This window comes from Etheostoma spectabile, chromosome 7 (assembly GCF_008692095.1).
Source record: "Etheostoma spectabile isolate EspeVRDwgs_2016 chromosome 7, UIUC_Espe_1.0, whole genome shotgun sequence".
Lineage (NCBI taxonomy): Eukaryota > Metazoa > Chordata > Actinopteri > Perciformes > Percidae > Etheostoma > Etheostoma spectabile.
The window spans coordinates 6,137,725-6,150,044 of record NC_045739.1 but is presented as its reverse complement, the minus strand read 5'-3'; the positions used below and the strand labels follow the sequence as shown (position 1 = coordinate 6,150,044).

At 40.1% G+C, this 12,320-nt stretch overlaps 2 protein-coding genes across 18 annotated transcripts in view; both read right to left on the bottom strand.

Annotated features, from left to right (window-relative positions):
* Positions 1-136: 136 nt before the first annotated feature.
* Positions 137-8,391, bottom strand: LOC116693162 (RNA-binding protein 39). Of its 17 annotated transcripts, XM_032521931.1 has the most exons (17): positions 7,719-7,990; positions 6,417-6,474; positions 6,180-6,251; positions 4,790-4,839; positions 4,464-4,655; positions 3,611-3,664; positions 3,433-3,474; positions 3,209-3,326; positions 2,969-3,121; positions 2,658-2,795; positions 2,499-2,564; positions 2,215-2,419; positions 1,604-1,690; positions 1,429-1,525; positions 940-1,045; positions 732-810; positions 137-635 (listed from the first exon to the last, which is right to left on the bottom strand). In XM_032521931.1, the coding sequence occupies exons 2-17, from the start codon at positions 6,465-6,467 to the stop codon at positions 535-537; spliced, it is 1,611 nt and encodes a 536-aa protein (XP_032377822.1). In that variant the 5' UTR covers positions 6,468-6,474; positions 7,719-7,990; the 3' UTR covers positions 137-534. The 17 variants fall into 17 exon arrangements, with proteins under 17 accessions (XP_032377822.1, XP_032377818.1, XP_032377824.1 ...); XM_032521927.1 differs by having other exon boundaries at positions 1,429-1,690; XM_032521933.1 differs by lacking the exon at positions 3,433-3,474.
* Positions 8,392-9,256: 865 nt separating this feature from the next.
* The window catches only part of slc12a5b (solute carrier family 12 member 5b), a 43,009-nt gene continuing 39,945 nt past the window's right edge, over positions 9,257-12,320 (bottom strand). The window contains exon 26 of the mRNA XM_032521910.1: positions 9,257-10,578. Within this exon, the coding sequence (XP_032377801.1) occupies positions 9,280-10,578 (1,299 nt within the window). The 3' untranslated portion in view covers positions 9,257-9,279. The remainder of the gene's footprint in view (positions 10,579-12,320) is intronic.

Here is a 12,320-nt window from a genome sequence, read left to right as displayed (position 1 = left end):
GAGCCCATCAGCAGATGCCCAGCACTAAACTCTACTCCATTTTAAATCCAACTTGCTGAAGAAATAAAAGTGATTAAAAATAGAGAAACAATGCTGATTTTTAAACCTGGGATGGAAAAAAAAAACTCCACAAAAGGAATGTCAAATTTGCCAAAGTTTATTGGGAGCCTTCATACAAAAAATGAAATTATGGCTGTAAAAAGTTACAAAGGATTATTGTTGACATTGATATACTTTTGGCATTTAAGGCCTATTAACCCAACAGTTTTGTAACTCTTTGCAATTTATTTTAAATCTAAAACAGTTTGATTTAAACAAGCAGAACAGGAATATTTAAAAACATACAGACCAATATACCTGTAGTTTACAACACAAACCAAAAAAGATTTGAAAAGCAACTCAAAATACCTGCCTAATTTTCAATGATGAACACATGAACTTGAGGCAAATTTTATTACACACAGCCAACTAATGTCAATGACTGTTTCAATGACTGCAAACAATGTATTTACACTGACCATCATGAGTGTCAGACTATCGGCGTGCCGGCATTAGGAGCTGCTTCGCCGTTACAGAATCAGGGAAAAGGTTGTGGTAGGTTGGTAAGGGAACGTAGGCAGCCGTTATCATTTTGCCTAGAAGAGAGGTCAAGAAAAAGTAAAAATCTGGAAAACTTGAGGTTATTCATTAGTTATATTAAGGATTCAAAACCAAATGGCATCGTTGCATACCTGCAAACCAGCGTCCATGAAGGGCATTCACAGTTGCCATCGCTGCTGGTATTGAGGGACACTTCACATACACATTACCCTATGTGAAAGGGGGGAAAAAGACAAGATTACAAAAGAAGTCACTCGGGATCCAGTGAGATCTGTAGATCAACTGGAAAATGGACACCCTCTGCCCTTCGATCCATTTGGGTGAATAGACTGGACTTACTTGAGCAGAGTTCTTATCAACATAGATGTGAACAATTCCTCCATGTTTGTTGCACTCTTCAATAACATCATCTTGGATCTCAACAGCCCAGCTGGGATCGTTTTCACTGAAACAAAACGAGATTGTAAAAGGAAAGTTTCACTTTACTGACTGGCCTGTATGTACACCAATTCATTGGTAGGTTGTTTAATTGTTCATCTTATTAAGACTGGCAAAGATCCATTCTTAAAGTTATTTCAATGTAAGCCGAGAACAAATGTCATTCTGTGTAAAAATGACTAAGTTTAGTTGAAGCTGCAGAAGGAACAATTAGACCAAGGGCTCTTTCAATATACAATCTTGGAGAGACAGGAAACTGGTGCAAGACGGGATTTCATGCAGTAAAAGGGCCTCTGTTTTGCAAGGTGAGCTATAGGCCGCCCTAGAAATTTGGACTTCTGAATGTTTGAAGACCAACAAATGAACTTGTGGAAATGATAATGTCCTTACGATTGTGGGTTGAACAGGTTGGACAGCTGAAGGCAGTGTGTTGCCAACGGCTGTGAAGGGAGGTTCAAGGCTTGGCTTGGAGCTGGAGTTGGGACAGCTGAAACAAATTTTAAAAAAAAGTCAGTTTTCCTAATAAACGAATACACCAAATATTTATTATTATTCAGGCCCTCACAGGTTGGAGCAGAAATGTTTCCAAAGGGTATGGACCCAGTCATCTGTAGAGCCTGCTGAGCAGCAGGAGGGATTTTCAGACCAGTTCCTGCGGAGAGAAAGAAATTAAATGTTCATTTATGAAACAAAATCTGATTGCTTCATGACATTTGTCCAAACTGATCTCATAAAATGATGTATTGCATGACACGCCAATTTGTATACCATTATTGCTTTGTTATCAAGATGCATACTTGCTTTTTAGCGTCTTTATTAATGCTGTTTGGCCTCCATTGACTTACATTACATCTGAATTTATGGCATAGCGAGTAGTATGAAAGGGCAAAAATCTGAAAGGGAGTGTGTCGTGGTGGTGGATGGGTAAAACACAGAACCTTCATCCAGGAGACTGGGGATCATGTCCCGCATGTCAAGTTTTAACTCAACCGTTGCTTTCTTCATGCAATACCACGCCAAGTGGCCTGTACGTCCGCTGTACACAGCGTAGACATACACGCGGATAGCTCAAAATGCTTACAGATAACACTTTGTTTAAGAAAGTTTGCGTGTATGTTTACGTAAAGTCATGGCGTTATGTTGGATTTTCCGATAACGATGCCAGATATTACGAACCTTCTGCTAGTCGAGCCATTAGCTGTAGACGCCCTGTGGTTCCCAGGTCGATGCCAGTCCTCTCAAGTTCGTCGTTGTCCAGGAACGAGCTGGCTGTCGATGAGTCTGAGCGCTCTGTAACATGCCCCACCTTCATAGGACGTCCGGCCAGCTCAAAGCCATTGAGTTGCTCCAAGGCCTTTTTTGCACATTCTGCGTCTGCAAACTTTAAAAATGGAAGATAGAATCAAGCTAGCTGCAAACACTAAAGCCCTTTTTAAAAGAAATGAAGATGCTTTACGTACCGATATGAAGCCATATCCTTTTGATCGTCCAGTCTCACTGTCCATCATTAGCTGGATGCCCTCAATCTTTCGAAACAAAAACACAGCAGGAGGATTATCATGAATGCATCTACACGAGGGTCAAAATGATCATTTATACATGTGAAACATGTTCCTGACCTTTCCAAAAGGCTCAAAGATCCCTCGAAGCATTTCTTCAGTAATGTTGAAGTGCAGGGAGCCCACGTACAGCCTCATTGGCCCTGAGCTGCCCTTCTGTAGATTGTTGGCAGCAGCTGCAGCTCTATTTTTTTCTGCCTGTAATTACATGTGGAAAAGCAATGTAATCAAGTTAATTCACTATATAAATGTTCAAATGTAATCTAGGGTTGACAAGTTTCTATTTGCTGTAAATTGTTGTTGGACATTTATATGTTCTGTTACATCATGTAGAAATAATCCAGTTGCAGTCTATATTTAGATGAACCCACCTGAGATGCCTGCACGATGATGGGCACTCCTAAAAGCCTCTGGCCAGTCAATCCAATAGCCAGTGGTACAGAAGAAGACTCCACAAACTCTATGTAAGCGATGCCCTTTGATCTCCTGGAGTTTCTGTCTGAGATCATTCTCACATCTCTTACCTACAGAGAGTAACAGGGACAATTTAAGAGTTTTATTGTACACAGACTTGCTGGATTATATGTGAAAAATACTTGAAAATCACGGACTTTTCCAACAGCTGAGAAGAAATCTTCCAGGTCTCGAGCTCTGATTCTTGCAGCGAGCTGCATACAGAAAACTGTGCGGGCATCCCTCTCCTCTGGTGTTAAATTATCAATTGGTTGCCTTAAAAAAGAGGAAAAAAACAATTGAAAAAGAAGGCCTCTGGGGAAAAAAACTAATGAATAATTAGTGAAATTATCAACACTAAGAAGGTAAATCGTAGACATACTCCCTGATTTTGTTATACGGCCCGATAGCATCCTCAAAATTTCTTGAATGAAAAACACATTTTCAAAGATCTGTTAAAAACCTCAGTGAGTTTGAAGAAAATCACTGATTTCAAGGTGCTATAACAAAATCAGGTAATGTACCCTTAGAAAAAGCAGTTATGTTAAGATTCATCTCACCTGATGGGACTCTTCTCTTTTTTTACAGGGCTCCGACTTTTGGAACGTTTCCGACTGAAATAGAAAAACGAGAACATTCATTTTTAGTTAAAGCTGACAAATTCAAATCTAAAGATACAGGGTCCTGTTTTGGCAGTTTACACACAGCGCTGTGTGGGGAAAACGCAACAAGAGAGCATTTAAACTTTGAAGTTTAACATTTGTATTGCTTACAATGATGTATACTGCAGTACTTTTACTGCAAAAACTAGCAATCAAGTAACTTCCTGCTCCAGCATCACAAATGCCTCTAGTTCTCCTACAGAGCTTTCCTAGAACTTTAACAGAAGACATGTTCACACGTCACAGTAGGAAACACACAGGTGTAAATTATTCAATTAATTTAAATTTCAGAATGTTGTATTAGGCATGTTGGCTTGTTCTCACACTGTCTTGACTCATTGGAACACTTGAATAGAACCATCGTCAATGTTGTGCTTCTCCCACTATGACAAGTCAAAATGTCTGCTGTGAAAAAAGATTAAGATGAAGTTATAAGTCATTGAGGTGTTAATTAAATGATAGGTTTTACCAATGAGGTCATAGTGGTGATTTTGTACCAGACTGCATTTCTAATATTTTGACACCTTCATGTATGGGAAGATAAAACCATTAGAAACACTTCTATAATGTAGTCCAGTACATCTTTACCTCAATAACTGAATTTACACATCTGACAATTTCCCCCAAAACAGCATGCTTTGTAAATATAGAAGTTACAGCCAGACTGTTGCATTGGATTGCCTTATAATGCACCGGTGGACCTAATAAAGTAGACAGTGTATATGGTCATTGAGTATAAAAGGTCACATACAGTGGGCTCTTGCGTGCTCTGTACCGGCCAGAACGCTCCTTGCTTCGGGAGCTGCTGCGATGACGCTCTCTGCTGCGGCTTCGTTTTCTTTCTCTGCTCTTGCTCCTCTTCTTACTCTTCTTTTTGTCTTTGCTTCTGCTTCTTCTCCTCCTAGAGCCTGGGCTTCGGCTCTTGCTTCGGCTCCTCTTTTTCCTGAAACATGTTACAACATTGCTATCGTCGTGCAAAGTGAACACATTTAATTAAATTAATGAACATCATGAAGTCCAGAATCCCAAAGCGGTTATGCCATTTCATACATAAAAAAAAAAAAAAAAAAAACTTACTTTTTGTTTTGGTCGTCATGTCCATTTGCATGAGAGGACTTGATCTCATCCTAAGCAAGGTTGATAGAAGAAGATCATGAGGACGTAGATGAAACATTTCAAGTCGTCAAGGTAAAGGGGATGGGGTGGGACAAGAGAAAATGCAGAATATATTCAATTAATAATAATACTTCAAAACTTCCTACTGTCATGTCTGGACAGTGTCCTTCCACCACCCCAATAGCTTCCCATCCCACTTCAGTTTTTTTACAAGGCTGCTCAGTACTTATGCAACAAAGCAAAGGGAGTGTGTCCAAAATATTAGCTGAGTTGAGGAAGCTTTGACAGAAGTCAGATCATCTCCACCATTCCCCTTTATTATAGGTCGTACCAATGCCACTATTTGTGCCTAATCATGTGACCACGCATGGCCCACGGCCACTAAAAGAGATCCTGTGTGGTTGGTGTCAGTCCAGTGATCTTCACCCATTTTCGTTCTTGGACTGTAAGAGCTCGATGCCACCTCTGTCACACATCTTGCCCTGAAGCAAACAGGGATTCACACTTCTTAGTAATATTGACGCCCAAGAACAAAAAAAAAAAAAAGAATAAAAAAAAGAAATGAAATAAATCCATCAATTCAGCCACGTGTTACACTGCCATTATCTATAGTAATTATTTCCAACCTTTTGACTTAAGGAATTATTAACTACTGAAAATAACTATAATACAATGATGCTAGATAGAAGTGTCTATTTTACAGTCATTCTAGTAATATATCAATATCTGTGGTATTGTGTAGCATGCAAAATCAAGATGCTGATTCACATTACAGTTGACTATGGCAAAGAGGCAGTATTCATATTTACCAGCAAGACAAATAAATATACATTACAATAATTCACCTGTATTTTTGCCATAAAATCATGATATGGCTCATGTGTTCGCACAATGAAGGTCCACAATCTGCAATATCTTCATTTTTCTATTATGTTGTTGTCAAACTATAACTATTGGATATAAAACAGTAATAGATTTATACAATCAACTCAGTATCCCTTTTTGGGGAAATTGTTTTTCGTTACAACTTCATACATGATTCTAACTAATGAGCAATTTGGGGTGACAGAGTGATACATTTTCATCCAAACCCCACACAGTGTAAAACATTTGTTTTCCATCTCAACTGGAGTTTAAAACTGACGTAATAGGACTGCACATTCTGAAACAGTGATGGCATGCAGATCGTAAATCTGAATACTGCCTCCTATGCTGGACAAGTATAGATGGGCTTATCAACCATTGGCATTCTCCTTGTTGCAACCGAATAGGGATTGGATGTTCTAGGTTGAATCTCTTTTAGTCCTAAGGTGAACCACAGTACATCAGTATATGCACAATAACTACCTTCCTTTTTTTCACAGTTCACAGTGGAATCAAAGATGAATTCATGGGAGTAGAGGTGAGATATCATTAGGGAAGTCTATAAAGAGAGATAGATGTGGATTTATTTATAATTCTGTATTGTGTTTTAAATACTCAATCACACTAACATTCAAGTAAACTTTGTCACAATAGCAAATATAAAAGGACTCCAGAGTAAATCATAACAGTGAAACAGGCCTCATCTCTGTAATCTGCAACCCACCTTTCTGAATGGAGCCTCCAGCATGGCCTCAACGTCAAAATCATCAGCCATGATGATCCTTTAAAAGAGACAACAATGATTACCTTTACAAACAAGAAACTTGTTTTAAAGCTAGTTGGGCATTTATTTCCTTCCCTTGTTGTGCAATAGTACACACGTAAAAGTTGGAAAAGACTGGTTAAGGATTCTGGCTGCGTTCATACATTAAACAACAAAAACGTCTTCTCATTAATTTTGAATAGGGTAGAGCGTTCAGACTGTGTTGGTGGGCGAAAATTTAAAACTGATCTAACTTTTAGAGAAACGCAATCCGACGTCACGCTGCGTGGCCAATCATGTAACAGCGATCAGACTTGTCAGTCCTCACGGCCTCTATCACTGCCACAAGAAAGTTTTAGAACACAAAGAGTAAAAAACTAAACCGTCTGTGTAACAGCTGACCGTTTCCAGCAACAACAAAGCACAGACTCTCAGTCCCTTTTCTTTCTCCGTGAAATGAAGCTGAATTCATGTGTGGTCGGAATGTCGAGATCTCTAAACGATTTGGAAAACAATAATAATGAAAAATGAAGTCATAGGACGTCACAAATGGGCCTTTTGATGACACTGCAACCGCCGCACAACCCTGCGACGAATCACCGGACCGACTGATCTAGCTAGTGAACGCATCCGTGCACTGAAATGTGACGTTAACGTGACGGATTTCACTTCATCTAATAAAATAAGTTGTCAGAAGTCAAAGACGTAAACGATAACTGTTTTGGTAAACTACCCGAATTTAACAGTTAGACCAAGTCAGTACAAAAGGATTTGTTCTAACTTCCTAAAGATGTCACTCGATATCCCAAATAAAATCTTAGACTTCGTCGATTTAATTAAACATTTAAATTTACGAAACTATGTCAGTCTTAAAGTTACAGATTCAATCAAGCTTGGACATATGTTTAGCATTAGCGTTAGAAGTAACGTTGACATAAAGGATAAACACACGTTGCACTCAACACGAAGCTAATGCTAAATTAGCCACCTGGGGAAGCTAGCGACACATCTCCGTCGTCTCAACAATGACCCCTGTTATTAATGTACCGCTGCATTTGACTAGACTGCAAGTATGAATATCAATAAACATGTACATTTCGTCAGCAAAACTCATCACTGCTACTAGATGTTTCCAATAGTCCAAGTAATGCTTACGTTAAAAAAAAAAACAAGCGCTAAATTAACAGCGAACAGCTAGCATAGCTAACAGCATTTCCGCGGCAGCAAGCTAGCTTAACGTTAATTAGCAAACATTGACGTTACCGTTTGAAATTGATGAAGTGATGTGCCAAAGTCAAAATATCACGGTTAATTTGTTGATGAAGAGATTCGTCTCGACGTCTCCCTCTTGGCAGATCACACAAACCTAAGATGAAACCTAAATTATCGTAGTTATGTAACCTTTTTATGCTAGCGACTATCCGTGGCAGGTCGTGGCCTGGTATCAAAATGCTCGCCTTCCTCCTGCTTCGTCTTCTTCCTCTACTTTGAGCTTTGACGGCGGCGCCAATATCTGGTGTTGTCTTACAGCCACCTACTGGAGCAAAGCAGCACTTCACAGCTCTCTTCCTCAAAAACAAAGTACTCGCCTCCTATTATCATGACCTATTTGTTGAAACTGAGGTTTTGTGTCTTTCTCTCCACACCCACAGGCAAATTCCACAGTACATTGTCATAGGTTGAAGTACTTTATCTGACCCACTAGTCCCTACATCTCAATAGGTCAACATTACATTGAGAAGCGGCGTTCAATTTTATTAGGGTACATCTCTATGTCAACTAGTAAACTTCAAATCTTGACTTTAAATGTTGTTTTTTTTGCCTCTACCTTTAATTAAAAACAATATTGTTTATCTTCATATTCTGTTACATACACAGGTGTACCTAAAAAGTGGACACAGTATATGTCATTAAGCATACACTGGGCTCTTGCGTGCTCTGTTTCTAATATCTACTAAAATACGACTTTTCACCCAGCTGTGCAATATATATTTTATTGCTAATATAATTTGGAATAATTAGCTTGTTACACAATGTGATTGTTGTGTAACAAACGTTTTGTTTTTTATAAATGAAATGCAAAAACAGATGCCAACTATTCAGCACTCTACAAACCCCAAAGCCTTAAAGACTCTTAAATTATGTAAATTGTATAGCCTAATTGTCTCAAAAACTGAATCCTTTCTTTTCATTGTACAATTTATTTGCCCATTACTGGCATAGACGTCTATTGTTGTTTGTTATTGCAAAGTTTTGCAATCCGTATGGGAAGTTAAATTGCCTCAGTAGCCTGACAGTTTCCTTGTTGCTGAACGCGTAAAGTCAATCCAGTCTAATCGTTGGGCTTCAGCGCACTCTGCAGGACCGTTAACTAACAACCTCTGAATGCCATCCAGTGATGTTTTATATAACACTACTGGAAAACCATTTGTTGTTCATCTTTGGACATTGATGCGTTAAGAGAACGGCACGTTGCTTTGTGTCGCCATCTAGCGATGAGTATGAATACAGGATAATGGTCTCCCATCTTTCATGTCCTGCCATCATACCGTGGAGGTTCAGCTTTGGAGCTTCAGTTGACTGTTCTCCCTGTTCATAGATAATATATTGAAATAATTCTTAGAAAAAAAAATCCACACGGTATAAAATGTGTGTAAAACGTGCCCCTGCACTGGAATTGTGTTTTTATTATCATGTATGGTCATTTACAATGTAATGAATATAAACATTTAATTAACAGTTAATGTTTCACACTGTTAATGATTGTAAAGTCCACTACTTATAAAGACAAAATTTCTTCCTCAGTCAAATGCATTGCTGCCTGTCAAGCAGCAGAATCCTCTGATGTAGTTGTATTACTGAATTTAAGTGGTGTGTCATAGTCCGGAGGAACGTCAAAAAACCGCTCATCGTCAAAACAGAAATCATCGGATGGTGGTGCAAGGTATGACAGCTTCAAGACGAAGCCTGTGAGGATGCCTCCCAGCACTGACACGCCTATGGTGAAGAAAATTGCTGCAACCTGGAAGAGAGCTTGATCCCCAGCAGTCCTCCCCAACCCTGGCTGTAAACCAGGAATTAACATCTGGAGCTCGTGCAGCTTAGGGTCTCCCTCCACTGGGGCTCTGTGCGTAAAGATCTCATACAAACTTGGGCCATAAATCTCCTCACTAGCCATCAGTATAGCACATATCCCTGCAGCACAGGATATAAGTCCTGTTAGACCGTGCAAATTGTGTATTCCACACTGATCCTGGATCCTGCAGCGTCGTGCCAAGAAGGGGCTCAAATACTTGTAGCCCAGCATGCATGCAGTGCAGCCTATTACACCCAGAGCGTACGCAGCTACAGGCGATATCATCATATCCACAGATGCCCCGACTGTCACGCCTCCAGCCAGGGTCACATTCTGGACATCGGCCATAGTGATCTTACCATTTTTGTTCAGCATGGCACTGAGAGCAAAGGCTGTGAGCGTGGAGGCACTGAGACCGAGAAAAGTGTGGAGAATGGCTCTATGCTGGTCGTCTCCTTCAAGGGCCAATGCTGAGTTGAAGGAGGGCCAAAAGACCCAGAGGAACAAGGTCCCCATCACAGACAGGATGTCAGAGTGGTAGCTTGTGGTCTCCTTTGCATGGCCTTCATTTAGACAAGGCCTGTACAGTACAAAAGTGACACCCAAGCCAAAATAACAGGCAAATATGTGAATAAGAATAGAGCCTCCTGCATCGTTGATTTTGAGATACTTGAGCACTGCCCATTCTGTGACTACAAACACTGGCACTTCCAGCAGAGCCATGACCAGCAGCTGCAACGGGCTTGTCTTCCCCAGCACTGCCCCGAAAGATATCAGCACCACAGCACAGGCAAACTCCGCATTTATGAGATTGATCACTCCGAGGTGGATCTTACCCTCATGGCTGAACTGGAAGTATCCCTGCACCAGAATGGCCCACTGGATGGCAAAAGTAGCCGTGAGGAAGTTAAAAGCCATCCCCCCAAAGCCATAGAAACGGAAAAATGCCAGCAGGCACCCAAAGCCGATGAATATCATGACCTGTATGTCTGTAAAAACAGGGTAGTACCTGTACATTGTATTGTCCATGGGGTTAGTCCTGTTGGTCTGAAATCTGGCATCTGCATGCTCATCGTAGGTGACAAAGGCAGCATACAAGGCGACAAAAATGACCTGTGTGACAAACAAAAACACAGGGAACCTCACTCGGAGACTGGTTGACTTTGTCTTCATCCTGACAGATCTTTGGGCAAATGACAGTTACAGTGACAGTTACAGCCTGTATAATATCTGTTAAGATAAGACAGGTCAAAGACATTGGTCAACTCCTGCTCTCTCTACACAAGCAATAATACCCTCACAGAGAAACACTGCTGCGTGGACTTTGATCACCGTAATAAGACATGTAGCAGTTCTGAAACATATATGGTTTTGTGGTTATAGCACAATACAGTGTGACTTTGCATCTACAGTACACATTCACAATAGCCCACCTCATGAAGTGTATAAGCACCTGATGTCTGAATCAGGGGCGGAGCAGGACATTTTCATTTGGGGCTCAGCCTAAACCTAGTGTGTGTGTGTGTGTGTGTGCGTGTGTGTGTGTGTGTGTGTGTGTGTGTGTGTGTGTGTGTGTGTAAATGCTTCATTCACGGCTTTAGTTGCCAAGGAAAAGAATCCTCCTGTAGAGCCTACATCCTATTTTGTATCTAATTGTTCTCCAGCTGTCTTCATTATTCTGAAACCAAAATCCAACAAGTAATGAGAATGAGAGCCACCTAAAAAGAGGCAAAAAATGCCTGATGTTACTATTTTTAAGTTACATAATGTAGGTTGAAATTTGATGAACAGCACTACAAATTTTGAAGCCTATTTTAAGTGTAGTGTTCAAGTGCTCAATGTAGTCAGAGTATAATGCCGACAAAAACCGAGTAATAGAACTTTTTCTCCATTGATCCAGTCAAAGAGACAAAGGGAAAAAGACACAAGGTTGAAGTTATTTCAAAACCCTAAAGTATTCGAGGCTTTTCAGAAAACATTTGGGGCTGGAGCACGTAAAGTCGCCCCCTTGCCCCTTGTCACAATCATATCAGAATCAATCAAATAGAGTAAAAACCTTAATTGATGCATTTGCAACAAACGTGTCCTCTAACAAAGTTCTTACGATACAGTTCCATCATTTATATTGCCATGGGAATTTATAATTAAAACTGTGTCTTTGTCTTGATTTCCATTTGGAAATATTGTGAAAGAAAAAATGCTGATGTGTGAGCTTCGGTGGGTCAGGAACTGTTTTATACAGTCTATGATTGGGACAAGATGTCTGTTAAGTTATGGAGTCAGTCACAGTCAGTGTGGTTCAACATGATTTGTCACGCTAAACTAGATGGCCAACGTGACCTACTAAACATCAGCATGTTGGCGTTGGGCATGAGAGCATGTTTACATGCCGATGTTAGCATTTATCTCAGAGTGCCGCTGGGCCTATAAAAGAGCAGCCTCACAGAGCCGCTGTACACATGATGTTATCTTTTCCTTCAGAAAAATATAAATCCTTACCATCACCAATAAATGGTTGTGGTCCTAACAGTATATCACAGTTAAAAAGGCAATTCATTGTTCTTGCTAAGATGCAGCCCGAGCAAGAAGATATAAATGTGCACATGGTAAAAACTTGTTGGTGTCAAGTGTGATGCCACTTTAATCCAAGTAGTGTCTGTGTAACATGACTACTGAGATCAGTGATGCTGAGAAATAGGAGGCATGTACAGTCACATTTGCAAAATTTAAAATCATGAAGCCAATGCAATAATACTACTGCAGACGCTGTGAGACGAAAAATGACTGAC

Excerpts from the sequence above, each read along its gene's own strand:
- LOC116693162 (XM_032521927.1), bottom strand. The coding sequence starts at position 6,467 with ATGGCTGATGATTTTGACGTTGAGGCCATGCTGGAGGCTCCATTCAGA. Across the intron at positions 4,656-4,789 it reads CATGACGACCAAAACAAAAA|GAAAAAGAGGAGCCGAAGCA; the intron begins GTAAGTTTTTTT and ends AACATGTTTCAG. Across the intron at positions 636-731 it reads TCATGGACGCTGGTTTGCAG|GCAAAATGATAACGGCTGCC; the intron begins GTATGCAACGAT and ends CCTCTCTTCTAG.